The sequence below is a fragment of the Neolamprologus brichardi genome, chromosome 12, assembly GCF_056152115.1.
Source record: "Neolamprologus brichardi isolate AB-2024 chromosome 12, ASM5615211v1, whole genome shotgun sequence".
NCBI lineage: Eukaryota > Metazoa > Chordata > Actinopteri > Cichliformes > Cichlidae > Neolamprologus > Neolamprologus brichardi.
Genome location: NC_142115.1, coordinates 33,508,026 through 33,530,406, shown reverse-complemented (window position 1 = coordinate 33,530,406; position 22,381 = coordinate 33,508,026). Strand labels below are relative to the sequence as shown.

General features: G+C 42.5%; 1 protein-coding gene across 1 annotated transcript in view; it reads right to left on the bottom strand.

Annotated features, from left to right (window-relative positions):
• Positions 1-548: 548 nt before the first annotated feature.
• The window catches only part of adamtsl2 (ADAMTS like 2), a 36,246-nt gene continuing 14,413 nt past the window's right edge, over positions 549-22,381 (bottom strand). The window contains exons 3-19 of the mRNA XM_087849440.1: positions 22,054-22,196; positions 19,303-19,378; positions 18,947-19,049; positions 17,538-17,683; positions 16,535-16,658; positions 16,279-16,359; positions 16,001-16,176; positions 13,382-13,682; positions 11,009-11,354; positions 9,494-9,597; positions 8,388-8,514; positions 8,092-8,305; positions 7,052-7,207; positions 5,371-5,541; positions 2,612-2,788; positions 2,352-2,496; positions 549-2,139 (exon numbers count right to left, since the gene is read on the bottom strand). Of these exons, the coding sequence (XP_087705566.1) occupies positions 2,012-2,139; positions 2,352-2,496; positions 2,612-2,788; positions 5,371-5,541; positions 7,052-7,207; positions 8,092-8,305; positions 8,388-8,514; positions 9,494-9,597; positions 11,009-11,354; positions 13,382-13,682; positions 16,001-16,176; positions 16,279-16,359; positions 16,535-16,658; positions 17,538-17,683; positions 18,947-19,049; positions 19,303-19,378; positions 22,054-22,196 (2,718 nt within the window). The 3' untranslated portion in view covers positions 549-2,011. The remainder of the gene's footprint in view (positions 2,140-2,351; positions 2,497-2,611; positions 2,789-5,370; positions 5,542-7,051; positions 7,208-8,091; positions 8,306-8,387; positions 8,515-9,493; positions 9,598-11,008; positions 11,355-13,381; positions 13,683-16,000; positions 16,177-16,278; positions 16,360-16,534; positions 16,659-17,537; positions 17,684-18,946; positions 19,050-19,302; positions 19,379-22,053; positions 22,197-22,381) is intronic.

The following is a 22,381-nucleotide window of genomic DNA, read 5'->3' as shown; positions in this document are numbered from 1 at the left end:
GACCTTCAGTAACAGTAATAAATCACACAGCAATAGTACATTCATGTAGTTGTAAACAGCATGATAATATATTAATATAATATATTAAGTAATCCAAAGTATTCAGAATACATTACAGAATACATTTTGGGGCATGTATTCTGTATTCTGTAATGGAATACATTTTAAAAGTAACCTTACTGTTGTTAGGTAAATGTGTAAAGCACCACACTACGGGACCAACAGACTAACCTTTCTTAAAGATGTGCGATTGCCCCAGTCTAACTGAGGCTTTGGAGATATTTGGCTAACAACAAACTACCATCCTCTGAACTGGCACGATAACGAAAAGTAGCCAGTCCTAGTTGTGTTTTAAGAAAAAGAAATCTTCAAGTCAGACAAGTCTTGTTGTGACTATGTGTTAAAATGTTCCCACAGATTTCTTTCTACAGTTTGTTACTCAAATAAAAGCTGAGATTTGGCAAATTAATGTGGTATCCATTCCTGTAAAGAAAAATATCCAAAGTGCAAAAGTTAAACATGAGAGAGGCGAAATGTTTGAACTGTTATTTAATTGAAATACATGTCAGTACCATTAGGTTTTCAGTTTATTATCAACAGTACACAAACTCCATATTTAGTTTTGTACAAAGAGGTATCGGCAATATAAAAACACAGTACACATTAGTTAGACATACACGTACACGTCTTCTGAATACATTTCACCCATACTTCAAGTTTCAGGGATCTCTCTGTCTGTGTTCGGATCAACTCTCTCCTCCTCTGTCGCGCACACAGACCAGAGCTGGTATCAGTTGACCTGATGAATAACCATAGACTGGCATCAGGAGCGTCACGCTAAATGAAAAATGTTCTATCACTAATAAATATGCTTCCATATCCTGCAGGCACGCCGGTGTGGCGTCAAAAGGCAGGAGACGGAATGGAAATATAAGCTATATATATATTTATATATATTTAATTTTTTTTTACTTCCTGTTTGGCCATACCAGACGCTAAAACTGAAACACATTTAAATAATATTTCATAAACAGTATCTGTTTTAAATATTCTACTCATGCAATATCTTCAGTTGAGAAATAATTTAATAGAGCTCTTCCTTGCAGCGACAACAGGAGCATGCTGCTAACTGGTGATAGAGGTTTGAGAGACCGCTTTACTGTCTCCAACTCCGCATGTTGTTTAGCCCAAATTTTCTAAAGGAACTGAAATGATGGACCCATAAATATTCAGTAACAACTGGTACAACAGGGTGTGCAGGGTTAAATATAAAGAAAATAAGAAGAAATATGATAATAAGGGAGAGGCATGCTCTGCTTTATTTTCCCCGAGGGGCTGATAAATGATAAATGTGCCAAAAACGGCGCTTCCTTGGTTCACTACTAGAGGCTGGGTCAAAAAGTGAGTGAGCTCAGGAGCAAATTTAGAGGGCGCACAGCTCTGACTGTGAGAACAGAGGCTCCACTCACCTGCTGTTTGTACCTGCTGTTACTGAGATGCTGCCACAAGGGTCTTTATAAGATACGTGAGGATTATTTTGAAATATTACTCATGCAAAGCTACTCTGGTAGAATCTAAAAAATACAAATATTGACTGGAAAAGAGCAGAAAGGAACTATTTAATATTTGATCATGCATTGTGTCGGAAATCCTCTCAAAACAAGAAGAAACTAAAAACTTTTTGTAGCAGTGAAGCAGAAAAAAGAGACGTTTGTTTACTCGTCCTCATTAATTTCAAAGTGCCTCCCAAAGTGCACATTTCTTTTGTCTAATTTTGTGTGAGAACACTGCAGCTGATGTTGTAACATCAACAGGAACTGACAGGACTTCATTTGAGATCATTTAAACTGACCCATCTAAATCCAAGTTATCTGAGGAACTTCGTCTTTTTAAAAAAGCCAGACTGACATTTATCTTTTCCTCATTATTCACAGTAACTGCTGTACAGCTGAATGTATTTCCTCATGCCGGAGTTGAGAGTCGGGGTGGAGAGAGGCCGCGGCGTCCTCGACTAGGAGGCTGGCGGTCGAACGGCGCGGCAGGAGTGGCAGCAGGCCTTGCTGTAGTACCAGTGGCTACACAGGTTGACCTTAAGAGCTAGCAGGCAGTTGGTGGAGGGCCGATCCTGACAGCTCTCATCTGGGAAACAGTCAGACTCACAGTTAGTCCTGGGGGCAACTTTCAAACAGCTGTGGAGATTATACTCCACTCTGAGCTGTCTATCTTTCTTCAATACTGCCTCTGCCAAAACTGGCAGACATGAGTAAAAAAAGCAGCTGTACTTATAACGCCTGCAAGACTCATTAGGAACAGTGGTTAGGAGGGAAGTAGCAGATTCTCTTTGTTGTTACCTGGAGGCTCAGTGGGGCACGGCTGCAGAGTGCAGGTCTGTTTGGCCACTGGTTTGGTGAGGGGGTCACAACCTCGGACCAGCTCCCTGCCCTGGTAACACTTCACGTCCCTCATCCTCACGCCGATGCCACATGTCTTGGTGCACTGAAGGCACATGAAGCCAGAAACACAGTCATTAAACACGTCTGTTTTGCTGTTATCCTAATTTATCTTCATTTTGAGAGCTTATTTCACTCTCGAAGACTTTCTGTGGACTCACCTCAGACCAGGGGGTGGTGTACCATTTGAAGCATGGCCTCTCGAAGCAGGTGTTCTCTTCTTCAGGCTTCTCGTTCCCCACACATGCCTCCTCGTCGAAGATCTGGAACTTTCCTCCGCTGATGCCGACGCATTGAACGATCCTCCGTTTCACACCACGACCACAGGTTGTGTTGCACTGCAGTTAAAGGTAAAATCTTTGTAGCATTGTTAACATTAAAAAGGGACTTTGTGCACTTAAAGTTTCTTCATAAAGCTCTGCAAATATTTCATAAAAAAAAATAATATCCTTAATATTTGTCTTGGGTTTTTTTGTTAATAAACAGTCTGAAAAATGCAAAAGTTGCAGTGCAAGTTGGGCCTTTTGTTTTATAGAGGAAATGTTCACCCTGTGAAACAGATCTTCCCTGCATATTCATGAAAATGATAACACCATCTCCAAACATGCTCCTTTCCTTTTTGTTTGAACTGTTACCACTGTGTGAAATATTAAATGCTGTTAGATTGCATTATTTTTAGAAACCCCATGCTTGTAACAATTATTTGGCTATTCAGTGACAGGAGAGGAAAGTCTTCCAGAGAACAACAATTAAAGAGTCTTTGGGTGAGCGCTGACTGTTTAGGGTGTTGGATGAAAATGTCCCAACATTTGCTGTCTTCTTTATGATTACCGTCTGTTGATATCCTGAATGTGGTCTGTAACTGAGTTGGTACATGTGACTGATACAAAGTAACATCCACCTGAATGGCAGGAAACCAATAACTGTCTGGCTGCCTTCCCTTCTGCACTCACACGTACACGTAATGTAAATATCAATCCATTCTCTTCTGCTTATCCTTCTCAGGGTCGTGGGGAGGTTGGACTTTATTCCAGCTGTCTTAAGGCGAGAGGCACAGTACACCCTGGACAGGTCGCCAGTCTGCCGCAGGGCTAACACACAGAGACAGATAACCATTCGCACTCACATTCACACCTATGGGTGATTTAGAGCTCCCAACTAACCCATCGCCACTACTGCATGTCTTTGGACATATTTAGTGTCTGATTAAATCTGATTAAGGTGACAGACCTGGTCACCCTAATCTAAACTAAAACCTAACCCTTACAGGCTGCTCCACAAGAGGTAATGATGAGAAAGTTCCATATGCAGTTTTTCAAATGAGTTAGTATTGAAATATAAGACGGCCTGTAAACAAGGTTTCCAAGCAGGGAGACCAAAACCCTAAGCTACTGCAGAGGTGACAGGTTCATATCCATTCCTATATTTTTAAAGGAATAACACAGGGGGCCTCCGGAATTGAACCAGAGACCTTGTGATGTGCAGTCAAATGCTCTTCCACTGAGCTACTGCCCATGTCTCGCAATTTCCAACAGAAAGCAAATGCAGCACGCATAAGGCAGGGATTATAATCTGTTGCAGACATATGCAGACATCACGGGTGAGGAGTCTCTCTGAGTACACTCAAGTCTGCTCAAAACCACCCGAAGGGCAGATGGATAGCTTGTGCACTGACAAATAGTGTCTCAGTGGACAAATATGAACTATCACAAAAAATGTGCAGGCAAGCAGACCCTAGCATGCTCACTGAACTGTATGCTCTAATACATGTTAAAACCAGATCCTTAGATCAAGGCTGTTACTGGTAGGTTTAGAATGTAGTAACATTTCTTTAGCAAAAGTTTAAAACTAGAGCGAATTAGAATAAAGCCTTAATTAAACATTTATAAAGGAACTATATCAAAGGCTTCGTTCACACTGCAGGTCTTAATGCTCAATTCTGATTTTTTGATCAAATCCGATTTTTTTGTCTGCTCGTTCACACTACAGATAAAATGCGACAGCAAACGCGCTCTAGTGTGAACGCTCAAAGCGGCCCGCATGCGCAAAAGAAGACTTCACACACAACGCGCTCTGTTTAGACGCAGAGCAACAGTATTGTTTGACTGATGGCCCTTAATATAAAGACTTCGGACTTTACGTTTCCCAATTTTTGCTTTAAGTTATTTTGTTATTTACATAATAATGTAAATAAACTCATAATGATCCTTATTGCTGTTTTAGAGGAGCGGTGCTTCAAAGGATAGTTGCAGATTTCTGTCAGAATCTGCAGATTATACAGAACAAATAAAATGTTCACGTTTCTCCAACGTTGTCTTCCCAACAGTTTCACCGGATGGCCAGGAAGCGTTCGCGATGTCTTATCGGGCGCTTCTCCGGCGCTGATAATTGGCGTCTGTCTTGTGTCAGTGACGTAAAAGACGGATTTAATGCGACATGACTGTTCAAACAGCAGTCGCTTTCTAAAACATCGGATATGTATCGGATTCAGTACCACATACGAAAGTGACCCAGATGGGATTTGAAAATATCGGATTTGTGCCGTTCACACTGTCATACCATGATCAGATAGGGTCAAAAAAATCGGATTTGATGCGCTTTCGCCTGCAGTGTGAACGTAGCCTAAGTGTTTTCATGGGATTAGTCAGTATCCATCCAGAGGAAGCAGCTGCATGATCTTTACTCATAAACTAGTTAGAATCCTCTTGTAAAGCATAAATTTCTTTCCCCTTCTACAACTCTAGGCACTGGGATTTGAACCAGCGACCTCTTAAAGTGCAATCAAATGGGCTCCCACTGAGCTATAACTCCATGTCCCCTCAAACATGTGTGTCATGCTTTTCTGTGATTACAAAAATCACTTAAAATATGTGTCAGGTCTGCTCGCAGTAACATCAGACAGTGTGTATCCGGGCCTCACCTTCTCCCAGTCTTGACTCAGCCAGTGCGGAGCGCAGTCTCTGTCTCCACAGGGGTGAATGGCTAAGGGCTTGTTCTCTGCTGAGCACTGGTTCTCGGGAACCACGCGACCCTCCGGAGCCTTACAGTACACATGACGCACCATCTTCCCCTGGCCGCACGACCCCGAGCACTGCAACGAACAAAGGTCACGCCCGATGAGTCGTTATCAAGCGGGAGCAATCGAGTTCTCATCACAGTTATCTGCAGCCAAGCTTTGTCGCACACAGCGTGAAGTCATTTCAGGTCACCTCGCATCATGGAAAATAAAAGATCAGCATGTGAGGCCGTGTTTAGGCAGATGTTAAATAACAACACATGTCAGAGTTTAATATTTACTGCAGTTAAAGTAGTTCATCAACAACACAACAGCAAAACCTCACTATGCTGCACTGAGTTTATTATTAAAAACTATATTTGTTGGTGCGATTAAACTTTTAGACCAGGAGTGTGTAGCTCAATAAGCAAGTTTTGTAGCAGCGTGGCTTTATCCACGTCATTTACATTTATGAGACAGGCGTCATTTCAAACCAATTTCCTTCCAGTACAGAATAAACTTGTAAATCTGAAGACATCAGAAATGAAAAGTTACATCTGGTTACATCTGTTCTCAGTTGGCAAATTTATGAAAAAAAAGAAACTGAATTTGGCCTTGTGTCCCTCCCTGGACTTAATTGCCAGCTCAAGATGTCTCTCTAGAGCCAGGGCAATTATAAAGGACCACCTCCATCCTAACCACCACCTCTTCAACATCCTGCCCTCTGGAAAAAGGCTCAGATCCATCAGGTGTAGAACCAACAGACTAAAGAACAGCTTCTTCCTGTGAGCTGTCAGAACTCTTAATGCAAACTAAGAGTGTGTAAAGACTTCCCCATCACATCCACCCTGACACTGCTGTTGATCATCTATGTGCAATATCTCAGTCTTTCCATGTTCTGTGCAATATTTTTGGCTCATGTGCAATTATTTTGGTCCCAGTCTGTTTCAATGTTTCCTACACATACACCATGTATATAGTTCCACTCACATATGTATACATATACACTGTTTTTTATTTTATTCTATTTATTTAATTATTTATTTATTTTCCGCCTTCGTTGTATATTGGTTTCTCTTCTTCTTACTTTAGCACCTTTGTGGTTCAGCTACCCAATTTCGCTGTGCAAGAAACTGCACAATGACAATAAAAAGCTCTAAGTCTAAGAATTGTGATTTTTGTGTGTCAAAGTGACAGCTCTTTAGTCTTCTGTGTTTTTCCAAGTCAGAGGCTGCGGTTGTAAATTAGTCCTGCGATTTTCCAGACTTTCACTTTGAATGGAACATCGGCAACTACACCCCGTGTCCGTAACACAATAAAAGCAATAAATTCACACCGTGGCTGGGACAGACGAGCTGTTTTTTCAACAACCATGAAAATGATGGAGGAATGTTAGACGCAGGGAAAATAATTTAAAATAAAAGAAATAGAACGTTTAACTTAGACACGGATTGTAACATTAAAACATAAATTAAGTGTCTTTCCTGTTTTTCACTGTCTGAGATTCCAGCAGGGACGAGAGATAAAATATGCAGATATGGTAAGATCTTAACTTCTCATCACTCGTGTTCACTGACGCAGGTTTGTGTAAAGTAGAAACACTCACGGGTCCCCACTCGGACACAGTCCAGTGGCGTTCGCAGGGAGGACCGGTGCAGTTTTTGACATTCGGCGGTTTGGTCAACGGGTCACATGGTCTGGTCTCGTCAGAGCAGCGCACATCGCGGGTTACCTGAGCTTTGCGGCCACATTTAGCAGGACACTGCAATGAGGAAAGAGTCGTTGTCATGAAGAAAATGAAGCACGTTGATTGGTAGAAATGCATTAATTACATTATATTCTTTATTGTTTTTCTTTGCTTTGAATAAATATCTTGAATGACAGAAAAAAAAATTTTCAGAATCAGTAGGAACTTTTAGTATACTTAAAATGTATGGGTGGCCCAGGCATCACTTTTAAAGCTTGTTCCTCAAAAATGCACAAAACCACCCCAAAAACATGTTTATTACATTTTCCTAACAGCACCATTTACTGTTCGTATGTAATGTAAAAGAATGAATGACTGTGAAATAACCCAAAAAGTACAAAACTATTAGAAAAACACTGCAGACCTTCAACAAAGATACATGTGGAACAACTGATCTGTAATTAAACGGTCACGTCTGCATTGATCCACAAAGAAAAAAAAACATCAGCATGCGTACCCGACATTTCTGTCATTCTCTCTCTGTGTCATACAACCTCTAACAATCTAACAGAGTCACATTTAGGGTTTTTGGTGTCTGTTAAGTGTTTCTGGAGAATCCATCAGTGACCACAATCTGACCACAAGACTGTAGCACACAGCTGCAGCACTCAAAGCTTGACAAGAGAAAGACAGAGACATGTGCACTGCAAGAAAAACACAAATCCTGCAGAGTGCCGGGGAATGTTTGCACAGAAATCAAATGCAAAAATCCAAACAAACAAAAAAATATGCAAAGTAAAGATGCTCTGTATGTTTTAAAGGGACAGTTCACCTCAAAAGTGCATGTCTTTCTTCAGCTTGTAGTGCTATTTATTCAGCTACATCTACTCAACACACAGAAAAGTCAATCAGATTGTTTTAGTATATTAGTACAAGCTCACAATCTTGTTTTATCATACCTCCATCCACTCGGCCACCTCCCACTGTGGGCCGCACGCGGGGCTCTTGCAGGGTCTTCTCTCCACGGGTCTCTCCAGGTCAGCCATGGTGCAGAGGTCACTGTAGACCGAGCTGTCCAAACCCGGCGAGAGCATCTTCCAGCAGCGCACCTGACGAAACTGGAAACCTTCCCCGCAGGTCCTGGAGCACTCGCTCCAACTGCTCGCCTCCCACCTGAAAGACCGCGTTTGTCCATAATTATCAGAGGAAAAGAAGCAGCCACAGTAATGATCTGTTTATTAAAAGGGGATCGCACCTGGGCTGACATTCTCGGCCAATGCAGAAGTCATGGACCGGCTCTGGTCTGGTCAGAGCGTCGCAATACATATCGTGTACTTCCACGCCATCGTAACGAACACATGTGACAAAGGACCTGGAGACTCCTGGATTGTAGGCAGAGTGAACTGATTTATGCAAAGCACAGTGCACACAGAGTATCAAAGTTCTTTTTAAATGCATTGGATTTCTGTATATTAGTACAATTCCTGTTTTGTCTTGAAGCTGTACCTATATTGGAAAAAAAAAGTCCAGTGGAAATCAAAATGACCACTAGTTCAGATGAAGTCAAGCTCAGCAGGAATCTCAGTAGATCAGCTTATCCTACACTGATGGCTTAGGTGTTAGCTGTCTGCTAAAAATCTCTATACTGCATGCTATCTGAGATGCTTTCGCCCGTTCACGGTTTTTACAGGTAAAGTTGCTGTGCTGCTTTCCAGAATTGGAAACAATTAATCATTCATAACATTTATTCATTAAAAAACAGAGAAAAAACATGGAACATAAAAGTACGAGCGGGAGAGGAGGTGCATCTTGCACATGTGCAACTCCTGTGCAGCTCCTGTGGACTGGCTAAAACTGGTATATGTTCAAACTGGATGCATAGACAGTACAGCAATCAGCTCACGTGGGCCGACACAGAAATCACCAAATTTGCAGGAATTGAGTGGAGCTTGAATTTGTGCCCTGGCACAAATTACATTAATAATAACTTGTTAAATCTATCTTCATTTTAAACATCAGACAGACATTAGAAATCAGAAGTTTAAACTTTTTTATCAGAGGTGTTTAGCCCGATTTGCATACAGAAGTCTAGACCTCCGATTTAAGCAGCTGACGGCAGGCACCTCAATTGCTGGAAACACAATACAATACCAGAATGCATTGCATGTCTTACATAAACAATGGGAAAATTACAAATTAGTCAGTTCGCTGCACTGCAAATGCACAGAAAGTTGCTGCACCACACAAGCTCTGTCAGGTTTCAAGAGTCAAAGGTGTTACAGGGACCTGTCAGGTCTGGGATCTGATATCACACTCTCACTGAACATGGATGTTTTATGTGTGCTTTGAGTGTTTGCATACCTATGGAGCAGGTCATGCTGCACGGCTCCTGTGATGAAAGTTTCCAGCGGTACAAGTCAGCAGGACTCAGCTTCAGGTTCTTCTGGTAGAGCCGCTGATTCCCCCTGTCACGCACAAAGGACGCAGGTCAGTCGTGTGTGTTTGAGTATACAACTGCAGCATGCTATGCAGATGCAGTTCCTATGAATCCTCAACCTGCAGATATCAAGTTTTCAGTTTTCAGGGCAACATTTTAAGAGCACGTCTTCAAACAATTTGAATGAAATATCCTTTTCAGGACTTTTAAGAATACCCAGGAGTAAACACACAAACACCCACGCAGAGGCAGGCTGTCTCCCAGGCCTCAGACAAGCACAGCATGACAGCTGATTCACAGCCCGGCAGACGCACTTTGTTTTTTCACCACGTCACATAAAAGTCAAGCACACATTCCTGTCATAACACGGTCGTTCCCTCGTTCCCAGACATTTATCTGAAAATCGGAGACACGTTGAGTTATACCTCACCGGCATCGCTCCATGTAAGCCGGATCAAATCCTATCCATTATTTTCTCACCAGAAGTGATGGCAGCCTGACAGCGGAACACGTTCCCCTCTGCATCATATTTCTCACTTTTCTTGCAAATACCTTGAATTATTTGTTTCTAAGCACGGCTGCATTTCCCACCTCCTCCACCTTCCTCCCCTCTGTGTTGCTCTGCTCCGCTCGTTTCCTCTCCTGTCTCTGTCTCCCTGAGGAAAGGGCGTGTCACTGTATGTTTTATAGCTGCTGGCTGCAGAACGGGTGAAGCCAACATGAATTATAAATATGACGAATGCAAAACCTGCCAAGTCTACCCGTCGGCCTGTCCTGCAGCATACATCTGCCTGACTGCTGTGCTGACCGTATATCTACTTGTCTGTCTGCATTGCTTCCTTGTACAGTACTGGTCCACCTGCTTTTCTGCCAATTGGTCTACCTGTCTGACTGATTTACTGCCTGCACTGTTTATCTACGTGTCTTCCTGCTTTGCTGCTTGTCAGTTAACCTGGCTGTTTTTTCTTGCAACCAGTACAGTGTATATTGTGTATATTGTCTCATCTAACTGCCTAGCTACATGCACATGTGCCTGATTACCTGTCTAAGTGGCCGTCTGTCTTTCTACCTGCGTTACACTGACTACCTGTTATTTTGGCAAAGCTGTCTGTTCCAATAGCACTCTCACTTTGAACCTTTTCTTGCCGTCAGTCTTGTCTCAATGTGACACTCTGCGTCTCTGCCTGGACATCTCTTTAAAAGCGCCCATTTCTCTCAGCCTGCTTCTCTTTAGCCTGCAGCCAGAATCAAGTCCAGAGGTTTGACAGTGTGTGTAAAGCCTGGACAGTCTGAACACTTTCAGTCCAGACTTCATCCGATTTGAGATGAAATGTCTTTATGTGAGCCCAAACCTGAACCTGTGAACAACGGGCTTCTGCTCTGCATCATCTTAAAACTCATATGCGATGCTGATGTCCTTTATGCTCTTTTTACATTACCTGGTTCTGTTGGAGCGGTTGGAAGTCCTCCCGCCGCTCGGCACAGTCCTGTTCTGGCTGTCTCCGCTGTCGTTGCGTTTCTGGCCCAGAGTAAACTCGAGTGTATCGTTTAGATCATCTCGCTCCAGGCTGCTCAGGCCCACTTCTGCTGGTCCCACCTCAGAAGAGAACAAACTGTCTCCCTCGGTCAGCAGCTGGTTGGTCGAAATGTTGATAAGTAACTCATCTGCACCAATTCGGCCGTCCATCAGGACCCTCCAGATGAGGTTTGGGGAATCGGGTGGTGTATCCAGGCCCCCACCATCAGTAACAGGTTTGGCAGTGCTGTCTATTTGGCTGCTGTTACCTTCACAGAAAGTCAACAAATTCAGCTCTGCTTATGATGGAAGTCATTACAAGTTATCTGAATAAAGCATTTCATAAAAGTATATTTAAAAAAAAAACAGGAAACACTAAAATTACCAACAAAATCTGTGATTTTCTGGAATCTGGAGAAAGAACAAGGCTGAAAACGTGTAAGGGTGTCAAACATAAGTCCCGGGGCCCAAAATTGGGACCAGAAAGCTTCTAATCCAGCCCATTGGATTGCTTTGGAAAATGTGAGAAAGGACATGCTCTTTGGACTTCAAACTGTATTTTTCTATTTATTTTTGTAGGTATTTTTATTTTTTTTACTTTTATAGCTTTTCCTAATGATAAAGACCTCAACCATGGCCACCATGTATGTCTGTGCTTTACCCTGTTACTAGTTACAGAGAGCTGTGCTGGCAGATTTCTTTTATTTACTAAAGCAGAATCTTTTAACACGTAGAGAAAGTGAGACATACTATTTAAAATTTCACTTCTTTGTCTTACATTGAGATATCTCACTGAGTAAACATGGTTACATTTCTGTATACGGACAAGAAGGCAAGTTCAGCCCACATAAGATCAAAGTGTGCTGCCGTAACAAATGGCCGTTTGAGTAGCTGTAGCTCAGGCAGCTGTTCATCTGCTAATGGGAAGGTTGGAGTTTTGATCCCTGGCTGCTCCAGTCTACATGCCAAATATCCATGGATAAGATGCTAACCCAAAGTTGCTCGCTGGCGCACCCACCAGAGTACGAATGTGTGTGAATGAATGTGTGTAAAGTTTAGATGATCGAGATTTTGTTTTTGAGTTATGTTTCATGTACTTTCATCATATGTAATTTTATTATTACATTTTTTTGGACTGGCTGAAAGGCCTTGCACCTACGCTAAATGTTCTTAGCTTCCAAATGCTAATTAAGCTACTTTTGTAAAAACATGTTATAGCAGTCAAGAAGAAGTATATCGCCGTGCGGGAGTAGAGCCGCTCCATGTCCAAGTCACCAAGCGCCGGTTCAGATTTGCCGGTCACATCCTTCGGCTACCGGACCTGAGACCTGCCCGTGTCGCGGTTCTGTGGAACCCGAAGAATGGAAAGAGACGGCGAGGAAGACCTAAAATAACATGGAGGAGGACTTTCCTTGAAGATTTACGTTCAGTCGAACTGTCATGGGATGAAGCAACAACTGCCGCGATAGACCGAGTTTGATGGCGTTCTCTTGTCGCCCGATGCGCCGATCGGCGCGGGAGGATCTAAGTCTAAGTAATAGCAGTCAAAGCCCAAAGACTTTTCGCAAAGTCTGAAATACAATTGTATTAAAATAACAGTACCAACACTTGCTTCTTCTGAATAAGAGGTACAGAGACAACCTAATGAGGATTATTGGAGGATTTCTGTACTGGCTCACATGTACAAGCAGTGTATTTAAAATCCTGAATGACTTTGTAAAAACTCAGTGAGTAAAAACAGAGAGTGAAAACACGAATGAGCTGTTTCAGTCAGAGCGCAGCATCTTTTCCGTAGTATGATGTCGACTGGAGTAAAAAGTGTACGGCGAGCCTTTCACCACCGCCGCCTCTCCCCGAAGCAGTGGTGTAATGGCCTCAGCAGTCAGCTGAATGAGCTGAGAGCCCTCAGGAAGTGCCATTACTGCTCATGTTTGTGATGCCGCCTTTCTTAAAAGAAGAAAACGCCACAAAACTCTGAATTTTTCATCTGCTGCTGATTCTTTTTATCTGGCCGTATCATGAATAATACAGAGTTGCAAAGGGCCATCTTACACACATCCAGAATAAGGCAGTAAGATGGAGGGTGGTGTTTAAAATCTGACCTATGTGCTACCTGGCTTGGGATCCATCATCTGTCTTACAGTCATCTTATATCAGAACTTATTTTTATATTGCTTTATATGCCCTGAGCTACACTTGCAGGAGGTATAAAGGTAAAGGAAATTTTTCTCTAAAAATGTGCAAATTGTATGTATTAGTGTAATAGTTTACAGAGAACTTGTCACATAATCTCTACCTGTAAACTTTGGGGCAGGTACTCCATCTTCACAGTCGATGGCTGCTGTCTCCTCATACACCTCGTTGGTCTCTTTGCCCTTCTGCCCATCTGTACCTTCGGTCTCCACCTGGCCCCCAGGAGCCACCTGGTCACAGACGCTGCCATTGGGGGTCAGTAGACCGCTCACTTCTACAGACACCTCTCCGGCTGAGGTGTCTGACCCGGTGTAGACAGGAGGAGGAGGAACGGGTGGCAGGGAGTCTCGGAGGACTGTGTATTCGTAGGTGATGTAAGGTGTGCGGCCATTTTGGTTCCACACCTGTCAGATGAGAGTAAATCGAAGATGTTTATGGAGTCACAAAACAAAAACTATAATTAGACCAACTCAAGGTGGTCTCAAAGATAGACTCAAACATTCAGACAGAAAATGTTCGGCTTAATTCAATTTTTATATAACTGTTGCCTCAAGGATGGATGTGTTGGCAGTCTCCCCTGCTACGGTGAAAAAAAACATGCCGTCAGTCTGAATTAGCGGGACGTTTAGCCCATAGCTAGCTAATAAAAACAGGCCATTACAGCAAATATCCCTACATTTCTATCATATAAAGGCTTTTGTGAAATATTGTGTAACAATTTTTAATGAGGAATTAATTTGTGATATGTGAAGTCAGCAGATACAGTCATATGAACAAGAAAGTTTTCACATGTTCTCAGTTTTCAGTTTGATCCGACTGTTTGTGCAGCTTTTCGGCTGTCCAGCATCTCTCTGCGTAGCTATCTCCTCGGTCCCAGCGACCTCACAATAAAAGAAGAGCCTAATTAGCTGATCAACCCAAGCTGTTCTGCCAGCCTCCTGACACCCCCTGAACACACTGCACCACGACTCCTGTGCAGCAGAACTGCAGACCACACCTCCACCACAACAACATTGATTCATTATGTTTTGTGTGTGATTGTCTATGCTCAGCTCTCTTAAGTTCCCGTCAAAGACACGAGGTCTGTACTGGGCCATTGCAAACATTGATTCTTTTCTTTTTCAGCCGTTCTGTTGTAGACTTGGTGTTGTACATGAGATCAGTGTTATGCTGCACGACCTAGTTTTGGCTTTAGCTGTCGGCAGTGTTGGGAAGGTTACTTTTAAAATGTATTCCATTACAGAATACAGAATACATGCCCCAAAATGTATTCTGTAACGTATTCCGTTACGTTACTCAATGAGAGTAACGTATTCTGAATACTTTGGATTACTTAATATATTATCATGCTGTTTACAACTACATGAATGTACTATTGCTGTGATTTATTACTGTTACTGAAGGTCCGCGGCTCCGAACCGTAGTAAAGGGACCTCTGGCTAATGGTGGGTTCTGTGTCAGGCTCATAGCCGAAAACTAGCTTTACTTTGTTGTCTGAGTCAACTTTGCTAGCGAGAGACAGAGAGAGGCGTTGAAAGGCTGCTGCAACGGAACTTATTGTTTTTGGAGGAAAACACCAACACAGTGTACAGTCGAGTCTTAATAGCTTACTTACAGCTGGGCTCGTTAGGCACTCTTCTTGGCTGCAGTGGTTATTATTATATTTAATCGATTGCTCGATGACAGCTCGTACTTTTCCTTTTTCTCCCTCCTCGCGCTCACAGACACGTCACGGGTATGGCAGTCCATTCTCCCTGCAGCACGGACTACACTGCCCATGATGCTGCATGCTTTAGAGCTATACCTGTAGCATTCTGCCTATTAGCTTAGCACAACAACAACAAAAAGGCGCTCTCTCACCCAGGAAACAGCAGAGAGAGAGTGTCACCCTGTAACCATGGCAACCGGAACAACAGAACGTAGCTGTCAAACAAAACCCAAACAGTCCTGACCCGCGACAATATGAAACAGGGAAGTACCGCCGTGTAATCCATTTATTTCAACAAAGTAACTGTATTCTAAATACCACCTTTTTAAACGGTAACTGTAACGGAATACAGTTACTCATATTTTGTATTTTAAATACGTAACGGCGGTACATGTATTCCGTTACTCCCCAACACTGGCTGTCGGACAGAAGGCCTCATTTCTGGCTGTCATGCGCAAGTTCATGGGCAACTCAATGCAAGATGCCCAGGTCCTGAGGCCACAAATCCCAAATTATGACCCCTCCACCACCATGCTTACAGTTGGCATGAGGTGTTTGTTCTGGTATGCTGTATATGCTTTTCTTCAAATGTGGCTCTTTGCAGTATGGCCAAACAAAATTGTTCCAGAAGTATTGTTTTTCATTCATAAGAGACTTGACGAACCTAAGCCGTGTTGCAATTTTTCCTTTAGAGAGGTTTGGGCTCACATATGCTCTTGCATATTCAAAATTTTTCATCTTAAAATTGCTAACTGGTCACCGATTGAACCAACACAATAAATGCTCACAATGAAAATTCATAGTTCTTTTGTGCACAGGTTTGAAATTCATAGGTGTTGTCTGTGCACATCTGCACTTTCCAAGGTGAAAGCATCGATTTCATGTTGGTTTTTTATGGATGAAGCCACAGTACTTTAACTTTGCACCATGGCAACAGCGTGGTTTCCACAAGCTATAAACAACAAGACTTAAATCATGGAATTCAAGAGTAAAGGAGGAAAGGGTAATGTGTACCAGAATATTGATGGGTTGGTCAATGGGGCCTTTGGCAACAATGTACTCGATACCAGTCTCATACACGTCCATAGGTCGGCGGTATTTAAAGACGGTGCCTGCTGCATGGAAATTCTGTGGGCTGTCCACCTTGTAGTCACCGTTAAAGAAGAAGTTTCCTGCCTGATCAGTCACAGCTTTAGGGGGGGAAGCAGAATTAAGAGAACTTTAAAACAGTTCTTTGCTTTCTTTTTACACACTGCAATAATCTTTGTGTGTGTGCGTGGGGGGGTGTGTACCGAGAACATCAGCCAATTTCTTCCTCTCGATGATCTGTATGTCCCAGGAGCCTTCAGGGATTTGAGTTATAAAAGAGTAACCTGCATGACAGCAAAGAGAAAGTCATCAGCAACATGCTCTTTGTTTATTTAACAGTAATGACAGATCGGTCAGTTTTTAATTCAGTGTCTGGTCCTGTCCTAGTTATATTAGGCCATGCTACACTGTAATAATAGTTTTTGAATATGCATTAGGTGACTGAACTGCGAGGTTTACCCAGAGTCGAGGGTCCTCGACGGAAGTTTCCCGTGACTCGGCTGCAGCTGCTGCCGTCACCCTGACAGACACCACACTTATCCAAAGTGTTGGAGGAGAACAGCACCCCATCACATCCAATTGGCTGAGCAGCAAGGCAAGATGTGGGAGTACAGAAGACAAAGAATCGTACTAAACATGTGATAATAATTAGCTCGCTTAATACCACAATCGTTTTGGGAAGGTTATCCAGAAGAATTTACTGTGCACAAAAGTATCATTTGTAAAAATGGTACTACTGAAAGATTTAACTTCTTCATTGCTTCTTCATGTTTTGTTTTATCTACACATTGTAACTCTTGGGGATTTTCCAATTATTGTCTCAACCTTAATGAGAAAAAAAAACATAGTTCCTCATGCTGCATTGAAGGTGTCTGTATCTTTATTGTACTGCATCGAAACAATGTTTCAAAGCAATGTAAAACCTGTACTTCCTGAAGTGTCCGCTTGAGGCTGACCACAGATCTTAACATACCTAACTTTGGCTATGTGATTAACACATTTACAGTCTGAAACAAAATACAGTTTCAGTCTCTATAGCTAATTTCCGCCCTGTTCTCTTCCACTTATCCAGTGCAGGGTCATGAGGGTGCTAGGAACTATCCACGCTGCCATAGAGCGAGAGGCAAGGTACACCCTGGCAATTTAACCGAATCCCACCAATTACATGCTTTTGGACTATGGGAGGAGGCCAGAGGACGTAGAGAGAACCGACATAAACACCAAGAAATATGTGACCTCCGCATCCTCCAGATGATGGATTTGAACCCAGTACTCTTGGTGTAATGTTCATTATAGAGTGCAGAAACCAACAACTGATGTGATGCTACATCCTTCATATACAGTCAGTCGACAGACACGTTTTGCAGTGTGGCTCAGCAATAAATACAAATAATGTTGTGTTAAATGTGATTGGGAGACATTAGCATTTAGTGATGCCAAATAAATAAGAAGCTGGACTCACCTCACACTTACCGTCCACGCAGACACCACGGTAGCTGCTGTACTTGCAGGACGTGCCGTCTCGTGCCATCACCATCAGCTGCCTCTGGCCGTCGGTCGTGGTGCAGTGGAGGTCACAGGGATTGCTGGAGATATGAACGTAGTCATCTGGAGACAAATGGTAGATGTTTTTCACTGTTTTATACCCACTTAAATTCGCAAGGTCAGAGTGCATACTGCATATTCTTAATAACTTCCGGCAATGTTATACAATTATTCTTTAGCCACAACTGTTCATTTCTTTACTACTGTACTCACACTGCATCATAGTGGTACAAATATATGCTGGTATATACCAGTATGATGTATATAAATAATATACAACTATTTCAATTATAGTTTCATTATGAGGACTCAAAGCAACATCAACTCTCACTGGTTTTGTAACCTGATGAATCTAAGTAATACTTTTACTCCTTTTTTCTCACGTTTGGTTTCCATTAATCAATAATAATAAAAAAAGCAAATTGGATTCTTTAACTAGCCCTCAACAATTAGTCATGAATTTATCTGCCGTCATACTGTTCATATCCTGGTTTCAAGTTCTCACGTTTCCTGTTTTATTTTGAAACATCTCAAACTGTTTTCATTCTTGTTAATTTTGCTTCTACTTCCCAAGCCTGCCTCAGTCCTGCTGTAGTAAGTCTGAGACTGTCTATGGCGTTACCCTCTGTTCCAATAAATTAGGCCGTGCCTGTTAGATCCTACAAGGCCATTATAAAAGTAGCTTTTTTGAAGGAAATGCTAAGGCATCTCAAATGTGCATTATTTTTAAACACCACCAGAGGGCGATAGCTCAAGTTGGAAAAACACTACTGGTCCTATAGGAGTCTTTAGGAAAACGGCCCTTTGCTGGTGTTTCTGTAAACACTTTCCTGCTAAGTTTATGGGCTCAGTGACTCATTTCAGGTCATATGAATAAAACATCAAGTCCATTTTATAAATCTTGGTCATTCTAAGTTTCAGTATGCTCCACCCCTAAATCACATCCAGGTTCAAAACACCAGGATGCCAACTGCAGCAATGTCACGTCTTTTTCAGTGTCTGCTGGTCCCACCTCAGCTACAGTAACTGATCTGAGTTGGAACTCTTGACCACTGTGACGCTCACATGCAGTCTATAAATGCACTAACAAAGATAGCATTGACTAATGCCTTAGCACTTGACCTGGTCATCCACTATCAGCACATTAAAATCAAAGAGGCCGAGTCCATCTTTTATATGCAGTTAAAACCACTTCATCAGAAGATATACAAAGTTTGTTACTTTGGTTTCTGGTTGTGTTGAAGACTAGCAGGTCATAGAGAAGTATTCCCTCATCACTGCACTATTTAAAGACAGGCTGTCAAGGTTTTTTATTGGTGTTATTACCAGGATATAGAGGTTTCCACTGATAGTTCCTCCCATTATAACGTTGTGAGTTAAAGGACCAACATTGCTCCTCTCTGAAGCTCCTCCCAGTGGGAGGACATTCCTGCAGAGAAGCAACACAACACAGACCATTTAAAGAGGTTTGTTTCACACTTGTTAATGTGTGGTTTTACGGTATGCTATACAAATAAATTCTTGTTAAGCCTTTATTTGTGCAGAGGTGGTTTCTCAGAGTACACTGTTGGGAACTCCACCCAGCTCCATGACAGCCATCCTGTTCAGTCAGCCGGTCAAATCCACCGTGTTTGTTTTAATAAAGGTGTGAGACAAAAATGAACTGGAAGTGTGTGACTCACTTTGGTGTTGCAGAGATGATATTTCTTAGCAGTTCCCGTACAGGTCATGTTGTCCTTCCCAGCAGCAGCTTTCTTTCTTTGGACCGAAAACAAACATTGAATGAAAAAAAATAAGGCAATAAAAATCATACTGAGTAGAAAACACAGTAGAAATATATCAGCATTGTTCATGTCTGTTAGCTAAGCATAAGTACATTTCACCCCAAACTTATCACTCTAAACTGAGAGACTATATAGTAGGTAGCATTGAAACTGTTGACTGTCAGGTCCTACTCAATATGAACCTATGTAGGTCTTTTATTGGAGTATATACACTTCATTGGGTACACCTTGGTGGGGAAGAGATTTGGGCCCATATTGATATGGTAGCATCAAAGAATAGCTTCATATTTGTTGAGAGCAGATCCAAGATGTGAATGTTTCATTGCACCACATCTCAAATGTGCTCTATTGGAGTGAGATCTGGTGACTCTGGAAGTCATTTGAGTACGGTAAGCACATTCTCCTGTTCAGGAAAGCAGTTTGAGATGATTTGAGCTTTGTGACATGGCAAGTTATCAGCAACAATATTCAGACTATACGATTTTAAATGATGCTTAGTTGATATTAAGGGGAACAAAATATCCCCCACATAACTGAACCATCACTAGAAATCTGACTTACTACTAACAAGAAGACAGGATGGTTGAATGCTTCTGTGTTGGTTGTGCCAAATTCTCACCCAAGCGCTCAAAAAAGTGAACGTTTTTCTAGTTTCCTGTTTTTAGCTGACAGGAGTGGCACCTGGTGTGGTCCTCTGCTGCTGTAGCTCATCTGCTTCAAGGTACAACAAGTGTGCATTCAGATATGCTCTTCTTCATAGCTTTGTTGTGTTGAGTTACTGTTGCCTTCCTATCACTTCAAAGCAGTCTGGCCATTCGCCTCTCACCTCTGGCACGAAGGAGGCATTTTCAGCCAGAAGTTATAGTTTCTGTTTCCTCTTCTCAAATTTCCTACATTTTACTGTGAGCTCATTGAATTAGAACATGCACAACTGGCACACATTACTGTTAATGTGTTACGGCCCTAGCAGGGCCTCCTCCTGAAGGTGCCTGTGTGGGAGTGTCCTTCAATCGCTTCTGCCTGAGGTGCCACCTTTCCCTTTTACACAGCTGACTCTCGTCAGTAATTAAAAGTATTTAATCCCAGGGAAAGGTGAGCTCTGGGCCAGAGTGCCATTAGTGTGGTTGCAGCTAGTGAGCTGTGTGTTTGTGTGGTTGCAGCTAGTGAGCTGCTCTCTTTTTGACTTACTTTTTACTTTATTGACCAACGCTTGAGTTTTGTTTGTTTTCCTTAAATGGTGATAGCGGCTTGTCCGTCTCTTTTAGTTGAGCTACTTTAATAAAACTATTTAATTTAACCCTTTTGCCTCCTTGACTCTTTTTCCAGACCCGGACACTTTTTGTTACTTCCCCCTCACCACCTAGACCCCTCAGGGGAACGTAACAAGTGGGGGCTCGTCCGGGATCTGAAAAGGGAATTTGAAATTAGTGGTGTTTGGGGTTTTTTTGGCTTTTGTGTGACGGTTGTGTTGCTTTTTGCATGGATATGTACTTTAATGCTTTCCTGTTACTGCCATTAAAGCACGAGAGTCTAAAAATAAGTTGATCTGCATCTTTGCTTCATGTGCATCTTTGCTGATTTGATAAAAGCCCAATTAGGATTGGGCTAATTGGAGTTTCATCAAGTCAGCAAAGAGGCACAGAAAAGAAGATCAGACACCAGCTAGGGAGGAATGGAAAAACAAACGCAACAACATTGTCATCCTCTATGTAGCTGGTGTATCAGAAAGCACGACATCCCGGTGCATTTCAGACCCAACAACATGCTCACACAAAAACTGGTTCATCCCAAAGACAAAAATCCAAAACACAAACTTAACAATGTGGTGTTTGCTGTACAGTGCAGTGAGGAATGCCCAGACCTCTACATTGGAGAGACCAAACAGCCACTTCATAAACGCATGGCACAACATAGAAGAGCCGCCTCCACGGGACAAGACTCAGCGGTCTATCTGCATCTAAAGGACAAAGGTCACTCTTTCAAGGATGCCAATGTTCACATTTTGGACAGAGAGGACAGATGGTTTGAAAGAGGAGTGAAAGAAGCCATTTATGTCCACTGTGAGTGACCATCTTTGAACAGAGGTGGTGGTTTACGACACCAACTGTCTGCCATCTATAATCCAGTTTTGAGATCCCTTCCCAGACGCCTTAACGCCCACTCACATCTTGGGCCATCTGACCTCAGGAAATCACATGATAGGGTGGGTCCAGGTTTCACAATGAGCTCACCCAAAACCTTGGCTGATTGTGAGCTACACCAGTTTTCACACCTTGGCTCATGTGATTAGGTAGAGGATCATCAGGGGGTCCTTTGTCCCTCTTCAGATGAAGCTTGTTCAGAGGGGGCACTCCGACTCTGAACAAGCTTCTTCTGAACAAGCTTCTCAGATGAGAAGTGAAATGTCTACAGTCACAAAGAGCATCTTATAGGACAGTCTGCCTACAGAGAAAAATCAACTGGAGCTCACAGTAGAAAAATTTGGAAGTTTATTGGAGGCAAGTAATTTCCCCCTCTGCTGTGATCTTAGGCCAAATCCCACTTGAACCGCTGACTGTATGTAAAATACCACGAACAGTATTAAACAGGGTTGGAGATGTGTCCATTTCTGGGATATTTTAGCTTGTCGTCTGGTGCAGACTGACTGACCTCTGTTTGAGGCAGTGACGCTCCTGTGACATCACTCCTCCTCCACAGGTACGAGTGCACGCTGTCCACTTGGCCCATTCCCCCCACCAGTACGTGGTCACCTCGAGCTGCTCCTCCAGACTGTTGGAGGCCACTCCGTCCTCCTACACACACACACACACACACAAACTTTACTACACATACAAAATAAACAAACACTGCTAAACCTGCCAATGTAGTAGTGCCTTTATTTCGTGTTAATACTCTTAAAGATGCCATATGGTTTTTATTTTAAAAACTGTTTTACAAAGCAGCTGGCCGAGGTCTTCCTCAGTGCCATTTGGGTTCC